This window comes from Falco cherrug, chromosome 5 (genome assembly GCF_023634085.1).
Source record: "Falco cherrug isolate bFalChe1 chromosome 5, bFalChe1.pri, whole genome shotgun sequence".
Classification (NCBI taxonomy): Eukaryota; Metazoa; Chordata; class Aves; order Falconiformes; family Falconidae; genus Falco; species Falco cherrug.
Window position 1 is genome coordinate 41,113,023 of NC_073701.1, and position 23,584 is coordinate 41,136,606.

The window sequence follows — 23,584 nt, forward strand, 5'->3', positions numbered from 1 at the left end:
TCTGACCCTTATTACCCTATTGCACATTCCGTTAAAACTTTTACACAAAGACATAACCATCCATTCAATCTTTTTCTCCTTCTCTTTCATCTGCACTGTTTCAAACCTTTATTTTTTCTCTTATTAATTATGTTCTTTCACTGCTCACTTGCCCTTCTCAGAACCATTACTTCCATGTCTATCATGTACCTTCTTGTAGTTTCTGCTTTGCTGTCTTGGTTTTTTTTTTTATTTACTCCCATCACTTCATCCATTCACTGCGTAACAGTCTTGCTGCTGTGACAAGTTCACACTGCACATAGAGAAAAGGTGGTGTCTGTAATAAACGTATCATTGAATCCTTGACTTACTATCTTTTAAGGAAAAAAAATTTAGAAGAAGAAAAAGTTGGAATGAATGGTTGATTTTTGCTTAGACTGTTTTCTTGTTCTGAGAATTCCTTATCTTTACACCAAAAATTAATAGCTCTTAGACACAGGTATAAAAGGAATGCTGTTCTTTGCTCTCCAGTGAGGTATAACACTCATAATCTGAAAAAAAAAAATAAAAATTAAAGAGCTGGTCCTAGAGGCTATTATAGATATATATATATAAACTGGATAAGGTAGAAAGGCAACTTGACATATGAAATGAGATGCAGTCACCAGAATCTCTGATATGAGTAGTTGTGATGGGATTGTATTTGCAAGCCATATGAATAAAATGGTGCATGAGTAGGGGTTTTTTTGTGGTTTTTTTGGGGGGGTTGGTTTTTGTTTGTGGTTGGCTTGGTTTTTTTGTATTTTGTAGAAGTCTCCTGTTTCTTTGAGAATTCTCTGGTCTGATATCCTGTATGTATGGGCCAATGCTATCAAAACTTAAAGCTGTTTGAGAGAATTGCTCAGCAAAAGGACAGTTTTTAAACTTTAATTTAAAACTTTAAAAAAATTAAAAATTTAATGTGAAGTGTTCTTTCATCTTCCTTAGAATTAATACTTTCTAGTCTACCAGCCTTCAAGAGCAGAACGACAAGTTGGAAATGCAAGTTTAGATTTTTAGGTGATGTTCAAGAATATGTGTTGAAATGGTAGTGTCTTTTAGTGAACTTTTACCATCATTTAATTAAACATACAAAGAAGAATTTAATTCTTAAGAATTTAAATCATTACCAAGTCTTTCAGCTAAGGAAATAAAGTATTTACCTAGGAAATTGTTGACATAATAAAATGTCTGAGGTAGTAAATAAGACACAGCAGTTGGACTTTTATTTTGGATGTAATTATATCAGGTGATTGAAGTTTTGTGTTTTTTAGAAAAATATGATTTTTTTAAGCTAAGCAATTTTGAAGAATGGCCAAAATTGTTCTTTGTATAATATCAAGTCAGTTAAATTTGAGACTTTACACTGCAATGTTATACAAGAATGTGGTTAGATAAATTGTGTTCACATTTGCTATATTAGATTACCTAGTATAACAACAGCAAATTTTGGGGTATATGTGTTTTGGAATATATGTTGTATTTTAAGACAAAAAGCAAAAAAAACCCCCACTCTTACATGTGCATCTTCCATTAGAAGATTTTTGTACAAATTTTTGATTAGTATTCCAATGGAAAAAAACATCTATTTGAAACTTTTGGTTGGAAATATTTGAGTAGTTTAAGAGATAGTTTTACAAATACATTCTTGGTTGGTTTGTTTGGTTTTTAATGAGCAGACTTATTTGCACTACTGTAGTTCCTGCAGGTAATTTTGTGAATAAAATTCAGTGACTGTGACAATATTTTAAATTCCCATTTACATTGTTTTAATTCCCACTATTTTACAGCACTAACTAGTGTTTCATTTCTAACCTGGAGGGGAAAAGCTTTCTGAATTCCAATTTAACTATAAGAACTGACACTTTAGATTGCTTGACCCAATAGAGCTTTTGTGATTAGACAAAAGATTCATTTGTCTAAAGGATTTAAAGTATGGGATACTATAAAATATGGATTTGCTGAATACAGCATTGACCGTAACTTCAGGCAATATGTTCCAGTGAACTTTACATAACCCCTTGATACCAACAAAGGAATTAGTTGTAAAATTTCCCAATTGGTTTTGTACTTTCATGTCCAGCCAGTGATAACACCAACAAAAGTGAAGTAGTAAGAAATTGCTTTTTAAAAATTAAACCCTGGGATCAGTATGAGGACTCCTAGGGGAATGTGTTTCAATGCTGTAATGATTAATAGAGCCTCTTAAGTGACAGAATATTCACCAGGAAGTTTTCACTAAATGAAATATTGACTCAGCCCTTCACCAGGAGAAACCCAGCTGGAAAAACTAGTGTTGAGATCCCATAGCTCTAAGACACACTACTTCCAGCATCAATCAACTTCGATATGGCACTTTTTTGATGCATCACTATTCAACATCAGCTTTGGTAATTTCTCCCTGTTTTTTCAGGGACTGTCTTATCTACACCCATTGTTTTATTCCAAATGTATTTCGGACAGTGTTATTCTTACATTAATGGGCAGCAGAGAATGTAAGTTTTATATTTGCAAAAAATTAATATTCTATTCTATTGAGCTACGTTTTGGAATATTCTATCTCAGTTATAGAAACATTCTCTGATTTTAAATTTAGTCTGTATTGTCTGAGCTGAGTAACAGTCCTTTACTTTCAGAGAATAGTCAGGGAGTTCTAAATTGTTGAAAACATTATTATCTTCTTTACTAAGGGGACTTACAGCCTACATTAAGTGTTCTTTCAAGAGTTCTGAAGTATTATTTAAAACTAACTTAATGAAAATATTGACTGTTGATGTATTGATTTAAACAATTTTGCAATCTTGGAACTTTCAAGAAACATGGTGTGGTATAAAAAATATGTGAAAAAAGGTTGCAGTACTAGATTATATTTCAAAATAACCTAAAAGAGAGAGCATTGATGGTATGGGTTTTTTTAATTGATATATATTGTTTTATTACATCAGTGGCCCCAGTTGTCTTTTTCATAACAAGGAAATGTCATATCTACTGTCATCCCTTTCACTGACCCAAATGCAATATTTCAAAAGTGAACTTTTTCCTGTCAGTCAGACAGAATATCATATTGCTTTGTCTGGTATATGCAAATGGTAAATGCAGCAAGACTGACAACGTTAGTACTCTGAGCAGTTTTTAAATCTAAACCTTTCAATGTGTCAACAAAATTTGAGCTGTATCTTAATCCCATGACTTAATTTGTTGTGTGCCCTACTAATCAAATGCATTACAGGTGCCTATGCACAGGTGTGTCAAGTTTTCTTGTTATTTAAGTAGGGAAAATGCTAGCTCTGGTGAATTGAGAATGTTGCCATTGACCCCCCTGGGGTCAGTGTTTCAGCAGTGGTCCTTGTGCCAATAAAGCATTAAGAAATCTTGCTAAGTTCTGTGGTTTATTAAGAATAAAGTTTTAGTTAATATATAAACATATGAAATAAGGACAGATATATACAAATACTTAGGGAAACTGTCATGTTCTGTCTTGTTAGATGATTATATCAATAAAGTGGGAGTTCTAGCATTAGATATATATTTTTATTTTTTTTTTGTAAAACTAATTCTGACTCTCTTTTCTAAGGCCTTCTGTGTCTAAGGTCCTTCCTAGTTTACAGGTTCTTGATGGTGAAGTCTTAAGGTGTCACAGTTTACCCACAACTGAAAGAATCAAAGGATCAGAATCAAGAACTTTTCTGGAACTTTGTCAAGCTCAAATTGAAGACAATGTTCTACTAAAAAAAAAGGCTGCTGAACTCAGGTATGCATTTATGTGAATATAAATTGCATCCAGAAATATGTTTTCGTGTATTAAGTGCAGTTTGGCATCTCATAAACGTTACTTAGCTTTTTGCCTAGAAATGTATTATGTTAAGAAAGAGATTAGAATCATTGACTTCAGTGCAGAGAGTACTTCAATCAGATATTTTAATATGTGGACCCTGACTTTTGATTGTTTGTTTGAGAAAACAGTTTCAAAACCTTTGAAGTAGTTTCAAAACCTTCAGTTAGCAGTAGTTGAATGAATCCATACACACAAGATAGTACAGTGGCATGCAGGAATAGTAGCTTAAATCCTGGAAGTGGTATAACCATATTAACATGATTTTCATCTTTACCTTCATAAAACCTAGTTTGGCTATTGGTGCAATATGCATGTATTTTTTTTCCCTGCATTTGTTTTCCATGTCTGTATTATTCATGTTCTAAATGATTGCAAAAGATTTGACCTCTTTTCTCTTAAAGTAGTTGATCAGATGGCTCTGTTTACAGGTCTTTGATTTTGTCATACATGCTACCTTTATTATTATTACCATGGCTAGTTGTCCAGTGACTTCATCTTAGACATTTGTCCTGCTTTTGGTTGGGATAGAGTTAATTTTCATCCTAGTAGCTGGTGCAGTGCTGTGTTTTGGATTTAGTATGAGAATAATGTTGATAACACACTGATATTTTAGTTGTTGCTAAAAAGTGCTTACTCTAAGTCAAGGACTTCTCGGTTTCCCATGCTCTGCTAATGAGGGAGTACACAAGAAGCCAGGAGGGAGCACAGCCAGGACAGCTGACTCTAACTAGCCAAAGAGATATTCCATACCAATGACTGTCATGCTCAGTATATAAACAAGAGGGAGTTGGCTAGGAGGGGCCAACTGCTGCTTGGGGACTGGCTAGGTATTGGTCAGCAGGTGGTGAGCAACTGCATTGTGTGTGACTTGTTTTTCTTGGGTTTTATTTCTCTCTTGTTTGTAGTCTCCCTTTTCATTACAGATATTATTATTATTATATTTTATTTCAGTGATTAAACTGTTCTTACCTCAACCAATGTGTTCTGCCTTTTTCCTAATTCTCCTCTTCATCCCGTGGTGGGGGGAGGGGGGTGCAGGGGAGTGAGCAAGCAGCTCCATGGTACTTAGTTGCTGACTAGGGTTAAACTGTGACAACATTGCAAGTAGCATTTTATCGTTTATACCTGCTATCTTCATCATTTTGCAATATCTGACTTTCTCATGTTTTCACACTTGGTAATATTGCATGTCTTCTTTCTTGCTTCCTTTTAATTTCCTAGCCAGTAGTCCTTTCAATATACAACTTGTCTGCTGATGCTTGGAAAGATAGTTTCCTTGATCCTAGCAGGTACTGAACATTATCCCAGAGCAGGTGAAGCATGTGACATTTAACAATGCTTTAGTCTGGACTTCTTGTGTATTTTGTTGGTTCAGGAAAAGTAGCCACATTTTTTTCATAATCTAACTGCTTTGTATTTACCTGTAAGCCCGTATATCCATGGTACCTTGTTACTGCCTACAGGTTATTACATTGATGTATTATTAGCTGTTACTAAGCTGCAATAAAATCTTCATAGCTCACAAAACAAATTTATTTGAAAAGAGCTTCATATTAAGAATTAGATTTAAATTAGTTTGGGAGAAATTATATAGTGCAGTTTTCTGGATGTAAGGTCCAGGTGGCTCCTAGAACTCCTATGTGTTTCTCCATTAAACCCTTAAGATATGTCTTCTCTTTTGTGACTTTTGGCTTCTGATTTGCAGGTGGGAAGCTGATACTTCCTAATCTATTTACCATTTTGAAAAAGTGTTCTTTCACTTCTTTTATTTTTTCTTTTCTTTTTTTTTTTTCCCTCTCCTTTTTGCCTTTTAAGAAAAAGTACTCCTCCTATATGGTAGAGAAAATTTTCTTATGTCTAAGATTTAGGACTGATTTCATCAGTATCCTTTGCAGAAAAAAATGCCAATCTGTAATTAGGATATAACTTCTGAGAGAGCTGTAATAGAATCTAAGGACCTAGCTTTCACATAAATTTCTACAAGATGGTAAAAAATGGGAAGGAAAGATGATATTTATAAAATCTACTGGTTCATTTAACCATGGTCTGCATGAATGGGCAGCTAGGCAAGTAAGAATTCTGTTGGGTAGTCAGCCTCAGGTCATCCATTAACTATTAATAATTAATGCTCATGCTACCTTACGGAGGCTGACTTGTCTTCTAACATCTTTATCGAAGACCTGGAGCAGGAGGTGGAGTGCACACTTACCATGCTTGCAGACGACAACAATTTGGAGGAAACTGTTTACATGCTTGAGGGCAAGGCTACCATTCAGAAGGACCTAGGCAAGATGGGGAGACAGGCCAACAGGAGCTCTGTGAATTCAACAAGGACAAGTGCAAAGTTCATTACCTTGGAAGGAGTGACCCCTTGCAACAGTACAGTCCGGGACTGGCTGGCTGAGAAATGTCTCTGCTGAAAAGGACCTCTGAATCTACATAGATAAGGAACTGAATGTCAGCCAGTGGTGTGCCCTGGTACCAAAGAAAGTTAAGAACATCCTGGGCTGTATCTACAGGATCATAGCCAGTAGGTTGAGAGAAGTTATCATTTCCCTCTCTTCAGCCCTTGTTAGTTTGCATCTGGAACAATGTGCCCATATTTTGGGTCACCAATACATAGAAGATACTGAATGGTCAGGGGGTTCAAGCACATGCTTAGGAAGATACAGCCAGGCTGTTTGAAGTGGTGCATGACAGGAGGATGAGCAACAAGGATCTAAGCTGAAACAAGAGAGGTTCAGGCTGGTGTGGTTGATTGATTGCAGTCAGTAACTAAGCACCTACCAGCTGCTCACTCGCTACTCCCACCACCGCCAGCAGGATGGGAGGGAGAATCAGAAGACCAGAAGCAAGAGATAAAGACAGTTTGATAAATGAAGGAAAGAGGGGAAGAAGGGGAAGGAAAGAAACAGCAAGGAAGCGATGCAAAGCAGTTGCCTCCCACCAGCAAACTGATGCCCAACTGTTCTCTGAGCAATGGCTTCCTTGCAAAGACACTCCCTCCTCTGCCCCCCTCGAAGTTTTGTTGCTGAGCATAATGTTACATGGCATGGAATATAGCCTTTGTCAGTTCAGGTCAGCTGTCTTGGCTGTGTTCCTTCCCAGCCTACTTGCTGAGGGGGAGAGAGAGGGCCTTGACTCTGTCCAAGCACTGTTCAGCAAAACATTGATGTTTTATCAATACAGTTTCAGTCACAAATCTAAAACACAGCACTGTATGTGCAGCTATAATGAGAATTAACTGCATCCCAGCCAGTCCCAGTACAAGTGGACAGCAGGAAAAACCCTTTCCTGTTAGGACAGTGATGAATTGCAACAGGTTGCCCAGAGAGGTTGTACAGTCTCTGTTCTTGAAGGTTTGCAAGAGCTGACTGGATAAAGCTCTGAGCAACCTGGTCTGATCTCAGAGCTAACCCAGCTTTGAAGGAGAAGGTTAGACTACAGACCTCCTGAGGTCGCTTCAGTTGAGAATTTTTCTATGGTTATATATAAGTTTTGTTTGAAAAAGCTTGCAGGTGTTTGAGAAGAACAATACTAGGGAGCAGAATTTATGTAAATGTCTCTCCTTTCCTGAATGTATGTTTTGCGGGGAGGGGGGTGGGGTGGGGGGGTTGTGGGTTTTTTAAGGTTTTGCAAATCCATTCACAATCTTATAAATTGGTGACTTTGACATGGTTGAAGCATCTTTATCAAATTTAGTCTTAAAATTAATTTATTGCGTGTTAAAACCCTCTGGTTTATTTTGACTAAAAGTACAGTTTATGGGTGATTTGAAAACCATTGAAAACTGCAGTTCATAAAAGGAACTCTAAACAACTTGTTTGTATATAAGCCTTAAGAGCATAGCTATTATATGTGCATACTGCAATACTTAGAATTAATGTGACATTGCTAAAGAACAGTCCAACAATAGAGCAAACTTCTGTCTGTTTCCCATCTTGCTAAGTTATGAGCCCCTGTAGGTGTGACCTCAAGTATGTAAGCTGCCAAAAGTAATCACTGCTTGCTTCCCTAATCCCTGTTTCATACGCCACTGCTGCCCAATTAAATTTTCTGTGCTTTCTGCCTGAAATTTCACTGTTCTTGCCATGCTTAAGAATGAAACACATTTTAAACTTAACTTTATTCTAATAAATGCTTTCTGTCACTTTAGATGTCTTGTAGTGAGTAATCATATAAAAAAAAAAAAAAACACGACACCTTGGCTGCGGTAATTTGCTTTCGGTCATCAAATATGCAGATGTCTGGCTAGTGGAACTTGGACTTTATAAATACTGTATGTATAATACAGTGAAAATGATGGGGAATTTCATAAATGGCATTACAGGAGAAAATATGTAAACAGTTACTTCTTTCATGTGTTTGTAAGGGACTTTTGTAACCTGCAGTTGAACATCAATAATGATTATTATAGAAGTTTTCCCAAAGGCAAATTAGATTTTACCACACTATTACAAACAAAAGCTCAGTTAAAGTTGGAGTGTACTATTTGAGTAGTCCATGTATCAGAATTATGAAAATTGCAGTAGAGCTGCAAAGGGAAAAACATAATATTAAGCAAAATTCTGACTAGCACACAAAGGGGTAGAATATTATTTATGATTTAGCTGCAATGGCCAGGAGAAAGCTGCCATTGCTGATTAGAACCAGCTTGTTTGTCTACTGTCCTTTTTGCCTCCAAGAGCTTTGTTCTGCTGACTTCTCCATATAGTTTTTACTGTCTCATTTGGACAAAATGATGCTCTTTGAACAACTTGGCTGTCATTTCCTACTGCAATTGCATCTGCAATTCTATACAAAATGTGTCAGTTCTGTAAGCAAGCTTCCGCTGCCACCTTAAACTTTCTAAGTGCCAACATTTTGGCTGATTTAAACTCCACTGAAAGGCCTTTAAGAATGGATAACTTGTTCTTTTCCATATCGGTTAAGTCAGCCTGTGCATGGGTCTTTATACTTCCTAGGTGGTGTCAGTAAGGGTTTGCTGCTCCCCACCTCTACTCTTCCTTCCCCAAACACTGCACGTGAAAGTAGGGTTTGGTCTAAATTAACCAAGATGACAGTGATGGATATCCTTGGTGGATTGATGTTAGGACTGAAGCTGTAGCAGGCATTAATAAATGCCTGGCTTGAATTTCTAAATAGATTAAAATCTGTTTCTAATGCTTTTATCTTTCCTCAAAGTTCCTGGAAAATCCTGGCACAAGTTGAGAGGTATTTTTTGGTAAGAAAGCTACAGGTAATTTCTGCTCTTAGCACTTGTTTGTGAAAGTAATATCTTGGTCTTTGGGTACTATCAGGGACAGATCTAGCACATTGGTACATTGCTGTGAAAGACCCATCCCTTCCTCTTCTGGCTTATTATCCCATCCTCCCACTGAAAAAGCAGTATATCCTTTGTGGCTGTGCTAAAATTTACATATGTCATAAATTACTTCCACTTGTTAAAATCAAAATAAAGCTGTGGGTAGCCATTGAACATGAGAGAATGTGCTGGTCAAAGCTGGAAGCCATAAAAATTTTGCTGTAGCAAGACTGTCATATTCATCTACATTTCATTACATACTAAGCAGCCAGGCAGTATATGGATTACTGGTGCTTCCATCAGGATAATCCCATTTCTTGTTCTGGTCTAGATGCCAATTTATGCTTAAAACCTTGGCTGTATCTTAACCAAGAAGCAATTCCAGAAGAGTTAATGTGACCAGACCCCTTGACCTATAAAGCCAAGAGAGGTCTGAAAGGCAAGCAACTGATTTACTTTTCTGATACCACAATATTTCCTTTTCAGGTAGTCTTAATACTGTGATATTTCTTACCTGGTCTTCTCTCCTTCCTTGTATGTGTTTTGGGTTTTTTCCATTACGGAAGTAAATCAGGTCTGCATATTTTCCATTATAGCAGCTTCCTTTCTGTGGTTTGAACAAGTGGTCTTCAGGAACAAGTCTTCGGTGCCAAGAATGCAGTCCTTTTGAGACACTGAGAAAGCTGCAGTGCATTGATACAATAGCTCTACCCCAAGTCTATTGGATGGTTCTTTTTTTCTCCAGAGCTGCCTGAAATCCCCTTTCACCTAAGGGAACCACCAAGCTGACTGCCACCTAGCCCTCAGGCTCCATCTTAATATTTGTTATCTGTGCTTTGGAACCTCACCTTTACAGAAGAATCCCAAACACAGTTACCAAGCCACTTCATTGCTTGTAATTCTCTGAGATGTCAATACAGTTTCCGTTACAGCTTCTTGAAACTTAGGCTGATCTGACCGCCTAAAAGGAAAGCCACTGAAAGACAGAGGGGAGCCTAAAAAAATCATACAAAATCAGAGTATGATTGTGGATTGCCAGGGAATGTGTCAGCTGGGACATGGGGTGCATGCCCACAGCAACAAGTCTGTATTTTGCAACCACTGCTTGGAAAAACTGCCCAAAAGCAGCTTCTGTGAAAAAATCAACACATAATCCCTGGTGACCATATTACTCCCTGCCCGAATTTTCAGTTGCCTGCAGCCTCCCCTCCCATTTCTGCTTGCCCTATCATAGCCACTGGAAGGGTGAAAGAGCTGCTCAAGATGCCCCTACATCAGAGGAAAGGATGCAAAAGTATTCCACTCTGTACACTGTTACGGTGTGGTTTTTTTTTTTTTTAATTTGTCTTTTTTTCAGAATGAAAAGTATACTTAAGATATGTTTTTCACACAGAAGTTTGTTTTGCCCAGTATATAAAACATTCTGGGTTTGTCCACGATATTTTAATCCTTGAATAAACAAACAAAGAAAACTAAAACAAACCAACTGGGGGGGGAGGGGGCGGGAACGGGGGACGAGACTGGGAAGGTGGGAATTTATTTTGGAGGTTTTTTATTTCTTTACTTTTTGGTCTTCTAACCATAGCATGTTTTGTAGAAATTTGGTAATGATCTTGTACCAAATTTGTCATCTTAAATTAGTTAAAGTATTTAAATAATATTTTAAGTATTTCATGTTGAAGAAATTTCTATTCTTATTGTGTGGTAGGAGACAGCAAGAATTTTTTAGATTCTTAAGCACTGGTTTAAATATTTTTAGGAATTGTCGTATTTGTGGAATTAACAGGAGTAGTAGTAATGTGTAATGGACAATCAAATGTACAGCTAATGCGCAGTGAGTTGTGTAATTAGGCTGTGTGGATTTGGCTTCTAATTTAGCCATTCAGATTTTGTCCAATAGCACCGAGGTTGCACTAGCAGAGTTAGTGAAGAGTTAGGACCTTTTTTACTTTTGTAAGACCTGATTCTGTATGTTCTTAAAAGTCTAAAAAGTCCTTAGTTGAAATTCATTAGAGGAAACAGTTCTGTAAGTAAAGAGTCTTTTCACAATAAAACCTTGTAAAAGCTTCCTCTTTCAAGAATTCTTTTCACAATAAAACCTTGCAAAAGCTTCATCTTTCAAGAATGATGAACAGGCAGGAAAGTTCTGTTGTTCAAACTACAATCTTAAGACCTGATTTTTCCAGACTCCCAAGAGAATTGATCTTATTTCTTCTTTTTCTCTTGGATTGGTGACCTACAACTGACTTTGCGCTCCTCTGAAAATAGCGGCAATTTACAGATCTCTGCATCTGTCAGTGCTGTGAAAGGAAAAGTTTCATAATTCCAAAAGTACCTGCTGCCTAATACAATGTACACTGTCCAAATACAGGCAGCTTTCTGAATCTGTAACAACTAGTTCATATTCGCTCTTACTCATCTTTGTCAGTCAGATAGTATAACACAAAGAACTAATGAGCACCAGACTTTATAGATTAATGTTGCTTCAGTCTAGTACCTTCCCTTCTATTGATAAAAATATCTATACTAAAAAAAGGTTTCTGTTTTCTGAAATTCTCTCTAGGCATTATGGTTTGTTGGTTTGAATCTGTGTTTGGGTTTTGTTGCTGTAGTTCTAATCTATATTTTAAAATTACTGTTGCTTTTGTATTAGCTTTCACAGTTCCCAGATAAAATTGAATCATTAAGAATATTACAGGATTTATAACAAAATTGCCTCAAATCCTCTTATATTTTTGGCATCTTATGCCTCTAACCACACAGAAAATTAATAGTGAAATGCACAACTTAGTGCCTATTTCAAACTGACTGAAAACTTAAAAAAAAAAAAAAAAGTCAGAGTAAAATAAGCAATCTAGTATATGTGATTATATTTGATATACTACCAAAAAAAGAAAAATACAATTAAAATTTATAAATACTGAAACTGGTTTTCAATCAGGATCATTACTGTTCACTGTAAGAATATGGAAACATGTAAGGATACTTGAGGTAGTTTAGAAAATAACAGAGTATATTTTTTAAAAAGCATTTAAGTCTGAAACACATGTGAAAACGTTTTTATCTTCTTTCAGGATTGCCTCTTGTATTGATTCTGCACAGGAACAATGCTGGTATTTTAATCAATTGATGAAACTTAGTATTAAACATCGTCATGCACATGAGTATGGTGAACTAAACGTTACTGATGGAGATGGACCAGAATCACTGCAAAGTCATTTAAAGCAAACATCCACTGGCTGCCTACAGGAAAATAACCTCTTTATCATGGGTGTGACAGAAAATAAACAGGTCTTGTGGGAGCCTTCTGAAAGACGGATTACTACTGGCCATATTCAGGCCACATTCATTAACTCCTCCATACCTGTGCACCAAAAGGAAAATAAAGAAGATCAGAGAGTGAAGCAGAAGAGCATTGAATCTTGGGTTAATTGCAGTGGGGAGAGGAAAGACAACAATAACACATTAGCTCAAGTCACACTGCAACAGTCAGTGACAGTAGCAAGTAATATGGGAAGAGATTTTCAGTATTTTGAGAACGATACAGAAAGGTAAGACATGTCAGATTGTTTTCAGATAGACTATATGGATAGGCAATAGGAGTAAGGATTTCTTGTTTAAAAGAGACAGAATTTGTAGTAAGAAAACAATATTTTTAAACTTACTAGACATTAAAGAGTTATATAAAGGTGATGCACCATAGACTTCCATATTAACAACAATCCTTTATGGTGTTCTATCAGTTGATATATTACAATATAGATGCATATGTACTTAAAATAATTTTTAAATACTGTATAATAAGAAAATTTGAAAACTTTCTCTCTTGGTTTCCTACCTTTTTCTTCTTTTTTTGCAATTTATGACATCAGTTCAATGACATACACAATGTTAGGGATGAAAATGCTCAATGGTTTGCAGGAATTTTGGGGCAGTTTAAACTACAAATTGGGGTAAAGCTTTTTTGATATGCTATTCATTAGGCATTCAAAATTCATCTGTGTAGTTTACAGTCAATATTGTTTAGAAGGCAAGAGGTAAAAGTTGCTTAAATCTACCATCCTGCTCCCTTGACCTTAGGCCAGTCTCCTGCTGTTGTGATGACTGAAGAGTTAAAAGCTTGCCCTGCCCTTGGTACTCCTCCAACATGCCTCGGCCTGCTGCTTAAAAGTAGAGGCTGGGGTGAGGGGCTAGTTCAACTTGTTCTCTGCCCCAAAATATTCTCCTACATGAAACAGACTGGTTTATTACCTCTTTGGAATGCATTTACTGCTGGTTTGTGTGGTTCTGGTTGTACAGTCAGGGAAAAGAGAAGCTGAAATTTTTGCCCTAAAGGTACAAAAAGTCAGATACAATTTTATAAGAATTCAGTTTCAAAAATATATCTTGAGAACGGTATGAAGAGCAAGCATGGAAGGGGTGATGCTTTATGCTGTTTAGACTTAGGGTAAATATGCAGTAGTGCTTAGTAGGTGCTTAAGACACTAATAATTTGTCATAAAATCTATTGTTCAGGAAGACAATAGAATTCATTGCCTTTCAGGAAGCTGAAAGTAAGAGTACAGTAGTCTATTATGAAAGATGAATTCTTTAGAAAAATATTTTTAAATATGTAAAGTTTGGGGAAGATTTAAATCTCTTCTTAGACCCGCTGTCCAATTGAAATGAGAATTTTGTGGAGAAAAGCATTCCAAGACAGTGAAGTCATAATGCAGAGCTACCATTAAAACTTTTCTCCTTCAGTATAAATTAATTGAACATATATTTAGGAATTTTAATCACTGAACAAATATAAATAGTCTGTAATCAGTGCTTATTAAACAATGAGCACATTAAAAAATGTAGAAATATAACCAGTGGTCAGTAGGGTTAAACTGAAGGGTAAATGTAGGCAAAAGGTGAAATTGCACTTTTTCCGTTTTTCCTGTCTGCTTCATTGGAGATACTTGTCTCATGAAGTTTTCAGCATTTAGCTCTCTTTAGTGGTTTGGTGGTGGGTTTTTTGGGTTTTGTTTTGTTTTTTAATATAGACAGTGGAGATAAGCGAATCCCTCCAATAGTTTATTCAGTCATTGTTAAACCACTTCTGCTCCTAATCCTTCCTTTGAGGAGACTCTTCCTTTCCAGTAAATACACAGGGAACACAGCCTAGTAGAGATTAGTCCTCTTAACTCTGGAAATCCAATTAACTATGTGATGTGAATATCCTCCCATGATTCTGAACATATATGTCACATCTGGATTGTAATTTCTTTAATCATTTTACAGTCTTCCATTTGTCTCAACACATAGCACTGTGTTCTATGGTTATAATCTGGCAGCTATGATAATCCAGTTGTACTGGTGAGGTTATGTCAATCATAAAGGTATATTTTTTTCTCTACGAGGCTACATATGGCAGCATCAGTCATCCAGTCCCTTTGGCGGCAGTACCATGCCAGGAGGAAAACGGACTGCACCAAAACAGAGGATCATCAGTTTATAGAAGCTTTGAGAAAGAAACATGAAGCTGCCACACAAATCCAGGTTGGTTGATGTTATTCCCTTTACTTATTTTGAAAATTTAATAAGAAAAAACTTACTAGTTCTGCATATTTACAATCTCTCTATTTTTGTTTATGATTTTATTCATAGTTTCATAATTGAACATTTTTATTTAATCAGCATAAGCTTGATATTTCTAAAAGAGAGCCTTCCTTACAAAAACTTTTATAGAAGCATAAAAATATTTTCTGGTTTTTTTTCACCAAGTATTTCCCTGAATTAGTTTTGCTTGATTTAATGCTAATATTATGCTTAAGACCTATTGTGTCCATGTTCTTACTGGGGCATGTCTATGCTATTAAACTGACAGATGCTGCATAACTGGTACATCATGTCTGATATCTATACAACTAACTACTCTTCCCATCTCTTCTCTCCTACCTACCTGTCTTTCCTTCTCTCCCTGTCTCCCAAAAACGGGATTGCCTCATCCATACTGCCACTGGGAACAGACCATAGCCTAGGCTGTCCTATGGTAGATACTGAGCTAACAGTTAAACAGAATGGATTACTGTGTGCAAGAATTGAAGTCGATGCCTTGACTGTTTAGTTTGCCAACCAGATATAGTATTTACCTGTCAAGTTGCCAGGGTTCGGGGGGGGTCTGCATTTTTAAGCAAATGGAACTTTATGGATTTCAATTTTCAAGTTAACTTAAAAACATTTGATATTGTAAGTCTTCTATAAAAATGTCAAAGGTGCCAAAGTGATTTAGGAGCCTAAGTTCCATTTTCAGTCTGAAAATCCAAGTAATTCATTAGTATCTATTCCACAAATGGGCAGCAGCAACATGTTTAGTACATGTGCGTACTAAGAAACAGGACAAATAGAGAATCATATTACAGCAGTCAGTTATCTGGGAAGTTGAGCTAAAATTCGTTTCTGGAGTATAGTGTGTAGCTCGTATATTAACAATTGATCTCCATAAATTTATTTAATCCACTTTTTTTAACTTATGTATTTGACCTCTATTCTATATTAAAGTGATAAGTTTCACAAATTTATATAGGGATTAAAATGTGCTTCCTTTTATTTTTTTTCACACCTGATAATTTCCAAAGTTAGTATGAAAAGAGTCTTACACTATTTATCTTTGTGCATTTTATAGGGGTTCAGATGTCTCATATCCATTCTTATATTTTATTTTTTATAAATACTAATTTTAATTGCATTTGTAAAAATTAATTGTTTGTTGAATGAAATATATTTGTCATTTGATTACTCAGAAAATTTTATCGGAATGATTATGAAGATCTGTAGGAAAATAACAACAATGAAATTACAGGAAAGCAGTTCAAACACCTTTAGTAATTTTTATAATAATCAGGAATTCTGTGTGTAAAAATAGTAACATTTTCATTAATATATGCAGTTAGACAATCACTTCCTAAAAATTAATAATCTGAACGTTAAGCCAGAATGAGATTTACACTTCCTATTTTAGTGCCTTCATTGCAAAGCCATTAAATGTGGACAACACTACAGCTTTCAGCATAGTGGAAAATGTTTGCATGATGTTTTAAATGTTTAGGACATCTTGAACTCTAGTGATGCCAAACACTCATTTGGGGGGAAATTGCTGTCTTGAATTTAGTTTTCTTAATTCTATCTATGTCATTTTGATCTCTGAAGTGTTTTCATGGATCTCATTCTACGGCTTGACATGTGTTCCTTACACCCTTCCTCTTTTTCCAGCATTTAATTCCTAACGTGTTTCTTTTTCTTAGGTATGATTATGCCTACTGGTAATATTTTTTTTTTAAATAAAGATCTTCGACAGTTAGGAAAGAGTAACTGACCTAGGTCACTTGCATGAGATGTCTCCAAGAATTGCTACTTGTAAACTATAAGACATTTAGTACAAGTGTATTTTTATTCTCAGTAATTTGAAAGTTGACACTCAGCCTTTTCTTATGTAGCCTTTCCTTTCAGTTTGTAATAGTCCCTAAAGGAATTGTCAAATAATTAATTAGTTGACCCAGGTTTGTAGTTGAGGGAGTTGCAGGATTCCTTTCTGCTTACTTGGGGAGAGCCTCTTGAGTACTCTGAGCTTTAGACATATGCTGGCATTTAATTTGTCTTGAAGTTTTAAATGTCACATAAAGTTCAAAAAACAGATCATTGAGCTATTAAACCAAGGCCCAAGATGTTTTATCTTCCTAATGGGATAACATAGAGAATCTGGATTTGGGTTTGATCTATGGCTTTGTATAACATGCTTTAAATTTTTTGTTTAGGCATTTTGGAAGGGTTTTCTTTTGCGAAAGAAACTGGCCAGTGTTCTTGCAGCTGTTAAAAGTGATGAAGTGGAGGATGACTATGAAGAAATAAAAGCAGATGATTTCACATCTTCTGAAGTAAGTGCAGTCATTAGCATGAAAACTTCATTTAAAAAATAAATATTATTCTTCTTAAGCAATTGTGTAGGTATTGGAAATAAATGAAATTAAAATGACTACCAGGGCTAGAATGAACATGTTGGATGTCCAGAAATAAAGAAGCATTTAGTATATATAGCTCATTTAAATTTATTCATCATGGATTGTTTCCTGCTCTTTGTAATACCCTGGTAGTTACTGTGCTGTTAATGTCACATCCAGCATAGAACCCCATATATTTCTACAGTTAAAGGACAATCAAATGAAAATAAGGAAACACTACTTTTGTTCTAACATGTTCAGCTTTTTAGTGTTTTAGTAACAAGTTATAATGTCAGCAACATTTGAGTATTTTGTTCATTTTCATAATAGAATGAGAGCAATAATATAGCTGAAAATATAGAAAAAGTAGCTGAGATTGTGTTGCAGTATTCCAGTAAAAGAAACATGCTCCCAAAACCAGAGGTGAAGCAAGCTGCTGTTTTGTTTTATAGGTGAAGTGCTAAAAAAACCACAAGTCTGAATACAGTAGTAAATTATGAGGACAGTTAAATCAGAAAAAAACCCACACTTAGAAGGCCTGTAATGCACAAAATCTAGAAATTGTTACTAGTAATTTTTCCAAGTTATATAGAGTTAATAATGTACTTTTAGTTTTAAAGGATTGAAATTGGTTCAGAAGTTTCCATTCTAAGAAATAAAAGCGTGCTCCAAAGGAATCTGAGGAATAACATCACATTCAAAATTCAATCTAGTGATAATTAAGTACAAAATAAAAATGGCTACAGGATCAGTATTGTCATTCAGTACGCAAGGAAAAGAATCTTTAAACCAATTTTATCTTTTATAGTCTCAAAATACACAGTCTACGTGGGAAGTTCTAGACTCCGTACACATAGTAAGGCGGCTGTTGATGACTTAACTATATGTTTGTCTGAAGCCCTGCTTTCTCTAATTGTTCACATTCATTGGCTGATTTTTTTTTAATGGTTTCAGGTAAAGCAATGAAAACTGATAGTAATGTGGCCATCTGAGATCTAAGAGGATATGACAGAGGGTTTTTTCCATTAACCCATGTCTCTAAATGTGCTTATTCAGCTGCTGCATCTTTGCCAGGGCCATTTGTCAATATTCCACTGTAATTTTGCAAATCAGAATGACGTGATAGCCCTGCTACTGGCAGGAATAGATCTCGGTTATGACCACATGTTTGTATGGCTCATAGAGAGTTATGAAACCAAGTATGCTGTTAACAGGAGCAGGGCAGTGTACAGTTGATCAGTCTTCAGTCATCTGAGTATCAGCCTTCTTTTACCACCCCTCTCCCTTAGAAAATAGTTGGCCTTTGTATGAAATTATTACCAATGACTTGATGTCTTGGAGTATTCTTTTTTTCCTTCTCCCTTTCAGCAGCTATTTTACCATTCATTTTAAGTATTGCTGTCTTATTGTAAGAACATGCAAAATGTTTAAGGCAGGAGTCCCAGGCATCGTTTGGTAGACAGGAAATGTGTGTGTGTAAACATAGAGATCTGGCTTAAATTTTGGGATTTTCTTCTTTTTAATTTGAAATATATATACAAAAAAGAACAGTCTCATTAGTTGATGTTTTCTGATCCCTGGCTTCTTTCTAAAATAATAAAAAGCAGAAAGTTGGAGGATTTATTTCTTCACACAGGAAGGAAGTATCTGTTCATGTATTAAAGAAGGAAAATATCCTGTTTTGAATTATTCAGCCAGTAGGCCGGAGTCTTATATACTGTAATTGAATTGAGCCGTTCTTGTTTCACTCTGTTCAGCTCAAATAATCCTGTGATTTTTTTTTTTTTTAATTGCTAAATTTAAAACTACATGGGCAGTTTTGTTCCATCTGTCTGTCAGCAAGGCAATTGCTTGTGGGCAGGTGCTCCTGAGGCCAGCAAGAAAAGAAAGGAGTGGGGAAGGCAGGAAAAAAAGGCCAGCTTATTTCAGAGGGGTTTTCACTGTGTCACCCTCTGGTGTTGCCACACATTTCTTCTTTTATTATTTTTTTTACTTGTTATTGAGTTTATTACAAAAGAAATGGGTTTAGGCAGCAATTCTCATAGAAAGTGTTTAGGTTCAGATGATGATAGGAGAACCATGAGCTGGCATTTTAATTTGCACTGCTGAACTGGGGACTGATGTCAAGTAAGTTACCTTAGCTTCTTATCATGAAAAATATAAGAACATCTGTTTTCTACAGAGCTGTGTATGTGATAAACTTACTGTGTGTGCGCCCATGAAGTATATACTGTGTTCAGTGAGTGAGCATTTCGGTGTTCAAGGTATGGCTCCAACTAGAATTATACTCTGCAATTTTATCACATTTTTTTCCTTCCTCTTTTTTTTTTTTTATTTTTTTTATTTTCAAGCGTATATCTTGTCTGTGCTGGAGTTTGATTGTGAGAAATGTGTGGCTTAACTGTAATGGCCATACACTCTGTTCTGCCTAGCCCAGACTAGCCATCTTCAGTACTAGATTGCCTGATTCCATGTGTCTTTAGCTGTTTCCTTCTCTGCAGGTGGGTGATGCCAAGTCACATGGACTTTCTACTTTTGCAGAAACAAGCAGCAGAAGCTGGGAACAGTCTTTTACTTCCTATTCCCTCCTTTCTGGCCTCGGTGTTTCATAGGAAAGTGCTGAAGCAGAGCCAAATAATGGTACATGACATCAGTGGCTATCTGTTGGGTCTCAAACAAGCATGTAGGGAGGAATACATATTGCTGGGCTGAGAGATCCCATATGCTAGGGGTGAAGGAAGAGAAAAGTATCTGCACGCCATTTTGTACAGATTTTACTGTTTGATAGGGTGAGTGAAATGAGAGAGAAGGGCAGAAAAACATTTCCTTATGGCAAACCAATACAAATGTATTAAATCTTGTCCAAAAGTTTTTTTTGAGTAGTCCACTATTTTGTAGTGTAGTCATTATTTGGGGTTTGGTGGTTTGGGTTTTGGTTTTTGTTGTTGTTTGGTTTTTTTTTTTAATACCAGCATTAGGTAGATTTCAGTCATAATGATTTTATTCAGTGTTATCTGGAATTCTACAAAATCACTAGTGTGCCAGCACCTATTTAAACCATTTTTAAATACCACAATGCAATGAGTCATTAAGCACCAGTCTTCACAGAATTGCTGTTTAATATCTTCATTATAAACTCAGCGTACCCAGTGCTCTCTGGAAGGTGAAGCTGCAAAACAGCATGTGGAAAACTCTAGTCTTTGCAGAAGATCTTCTGTTTACTTCATTTAGGCATGTTGAGCAGTGGTATATTTTTAGTCCAAGTTTGGCACCATATCACATAAAGATGATGCCAAATCCATATCACATGGAAGATGGATGGCATGAGATTGAGGTGGAGGAAGAGCCTTTATCTTGCTCAGAATAGCATGACTAGTAATCATTTCACCTGAACAATTACTGATACTTTCTTGTATTCATGTCAGCTACCATATGTTGCCAAAGACATTCAGAGGCAATTGATGGCAGTAGTGTTTTTTGTCTGTTGTATTGTGCAATGTCAAACAGGCTATCCTAGATGAGATAAAAGATCTGGCCAACAGATGTCTTAGAAAGTATGAGCCTGGTATTTAGTGATATTTTCATGTCTTTCATGTGGACTCTGAAGAATTCCAGCCTCTATGGTCCAGAAGGCTGATCTTAAGGCAACCTTTCATCAGCAGTCCATCCATGTAGCAAATGATCTACAAGGCACAGCTCATTTTACCTCTGGTGGACAAAATCTGACAACACATTTGCTTGACACAGCTCTTACTTTCTGTACCATGTAACAGTCAGCATTGTTGTTTTCTTGATGAGAATATCCTATGAGCCAAGTGCAAAATGACTGAACTTGTCAGTGTGTCAGAAAGCCTGAAACAATTGAATATGATCAGTTTTATGGCAATTTTGTCAGAACAGTAACCATTGAATAAATTATTGTTTTCCTACCGTGAGTCAGCAGATGGACATATCTTTTATTCTCATCAAGATAAATATCAATATTGAGGGTTACGTGGCACAAGAAAGCAAGTACTGTATTTTTCAAAACCTCATTATTTTTTTAATTTAGTTTACAGCTATGTAGTCATACTTTTTCAAAAAGGAAGTAGCTTTCTAAGTTGTGACCAAACTAAAAAGAAATCCGTCACTGCTTCCTTCATCAAAGAGAATAAATCTTTTGCCCTGAGACAGTGTTGCTCTGCTTCTGAACTTGATTATGTAGAACTTTAAAATCACAGTCTTTTTGACAGCTTTTGAAATTATTAAGCAGGAGTTTCCTTCACATTTTTTTAACATATCCACACTCAGACACATAGTCATTTCTGCTTTTTTTGCTTGCCTTCCATGGCAGCTATGTAGCAGGGGTTTTCTTCCTCCCCTTTTTCCTTCCTCCTTCCTCCCCTTTTTTTGTTTTTCCCCTTCCTCTTCTTTTTTTCAGAGGTGCAAAGTATGAACTACCTCATGTGCATACTTTACTCTTGAAAAGCAAACAGCAGTTAGAATAATGTCTTTACATCTCCCATCTTTAGTATGCTTATCACGTATCCAAACTAGACACATACAATGTGTTTTGTTTTCTTTTCAGATAATCCTTCATGGTGTGGTTTGTCTCAGGCTGTGAGCTTGTGATTGTGGGCTTGGGACAGTGATTGCTGTTTTCTTGCTAGTGCCAGGAAATAAATGTAGCCTATGGATTAGAAGGTCCCCATAACATTTCTTGTATCTTGACATTCTTACACATGTCTAGCTCTTGTAATTGCTTATAAATGTCAGATCAGAATCCACCCTTTCCATATTGTATACTGCAAAGAATATGATCCTTTTTTCGTCAAATTTCTTATAAGGTTAGTGTTGTAGAAAAGCAAAAAATTGTCATGAAAATTTGATTAGATCCATCCTCTTCTTTTAAAAAGGAGAAAAATTCTCCTAAGTAACACATTAGAAGATCAATGTTTTCAATGTGTGTGTATCAACAGTCTCTTGATGTGATCCTGCTTCTTCAGCTGCTATGTTAATGAATCGCATGCCATTCTCAGTCTGTGGCATCATCAGATACATAAAGCATCTCTTCTTCCTCTTTCATCAATGACACATATCTAAAATGCTGAAATCCTGTTTTCTAGTTATCTGATAGATATCCTGGTCTTGGAAGTAGATTGTTGCAGTCAGTATCTGATAAAATAAACACAAACACAGCTATTAGGAGTTGAGGCAGCTTCACAGCTCATTCAGAATGTGGCCTGATGGCTTTTGGGCTTCCACCATGAGATCTCAGTTCTCGATGCCACCTGAAATGCTTTTAATTTTTAAACAAAAGCTATATTCATGGCTTGTCTCTGCCTAATTCTTGGTTAAATAGCTAGATTTAAACAAATACTTTCCAAAGGAAAGCCCACTAATAATGCATGACACTAAAGATACCATTTGGAGCCTTTATTTAGCCAAATGGTATAGTGTTTTTCTAAATTATATTTAGCTTGTGTGACATATCAAAGTATATCAATGACATTAATTATACTTCCTAGTCTTAGTTCTGTAAAGGCAAAGTCAAGCATCAGAATTGAATAAACAAGCTAAGCAATGGAAAAATGTATAAAAGTGAAAAAATGTCTTTGTGGAGTTTTAGACTCATTACTGTAGCCTCAAAGGAAAATCACTTGAAGCCAACTATATCCTTGTAAATGGAAGTAATAATAGAGCCATCAGCTCTTCTCCATGAGTAAGTACATTTGCATCTGGAGTCTGTTGAAAGCTGAGCTAAGAATCTCAGATCATTGAATATGACTTCCCTGAGTTCTTTAATTTTTATGTAATGTTAAAACTGACATTTTAGTGTAAATATAGATTGTGTTTAAAGGATCTCATAAAATGTCTGATATTTAGCACGTCCACGTACATTGATCTCCATTGAAAAAGATTTATCTTTTGTTTAGTAATGCCTATTTAGAAATTTCAGGAGCTCTGTGGACTGACTTGTCTGTACTCTGTGAGAACAGGCCATTGAAGCAGCCAGTATTGTAATTGAGTTAAACAGCAGTACTTCTGAAGAAAAAGAGGAAAGTGAGATGTCAGCTTCCTTTCTTCTCCACACTTAAATTCATACACATCGCATTGCCTGGAGCTTATCCTTTTTATTTTAGAGCATAGCAGATGTTACCCAAGCACAGTACAGCTTAGCTCACCTGAACATATAATAAGTCCTAGGGAACAGATGGGATGCATCCAAGGGGTGTGAACAAGCTGCCTGTTGTCATTTTGAAGGTCATTCTCTATCATCTTTGAAAATTCGTGACAACTGGGAGAGGTTACTGGTGACTGAAAGAGGACAGGCATCACACCCATCTTCAAGAAAGGCAAGAAGAAAGATCCAGGGAACTAGAGGCTAGGCAAACTTATCTCAGTTCCTGAGAAGGCTGTGGAGCAAATACTCTCAGAAGCCATTTCTAAACCCATGAAAGAAGGTGATTAGGAGCAGCCAGC

General features: G+C 36.1%; 1 protein-coding gene across 1 annotated transcript in view; it reads left to right on the plus strand.

Annotated features, from left to right (window-relative positions):
• Window positions 1-23,584, plus strand: part of LRRIQ1 (leucine rich repeats and IQ motif containing 1) — a 113,766-nt gene that overhangs the window by 27,501 nt on the left and 62,681 nt on the right. The window contains 4 exon segments of the mRNA XM_027815279.2: window positions 3,593-3,769; window positions 12,233-12,709; window positions 14,546-14,684; window positions 16,940-17,059. Coding sequence (XP_027671080.2) covers window positions 3,593-3,769; window positions 12,233-12,709; window positions 14,546-14,684; window positions 16,940-17,059 — 913 coding nt within the window.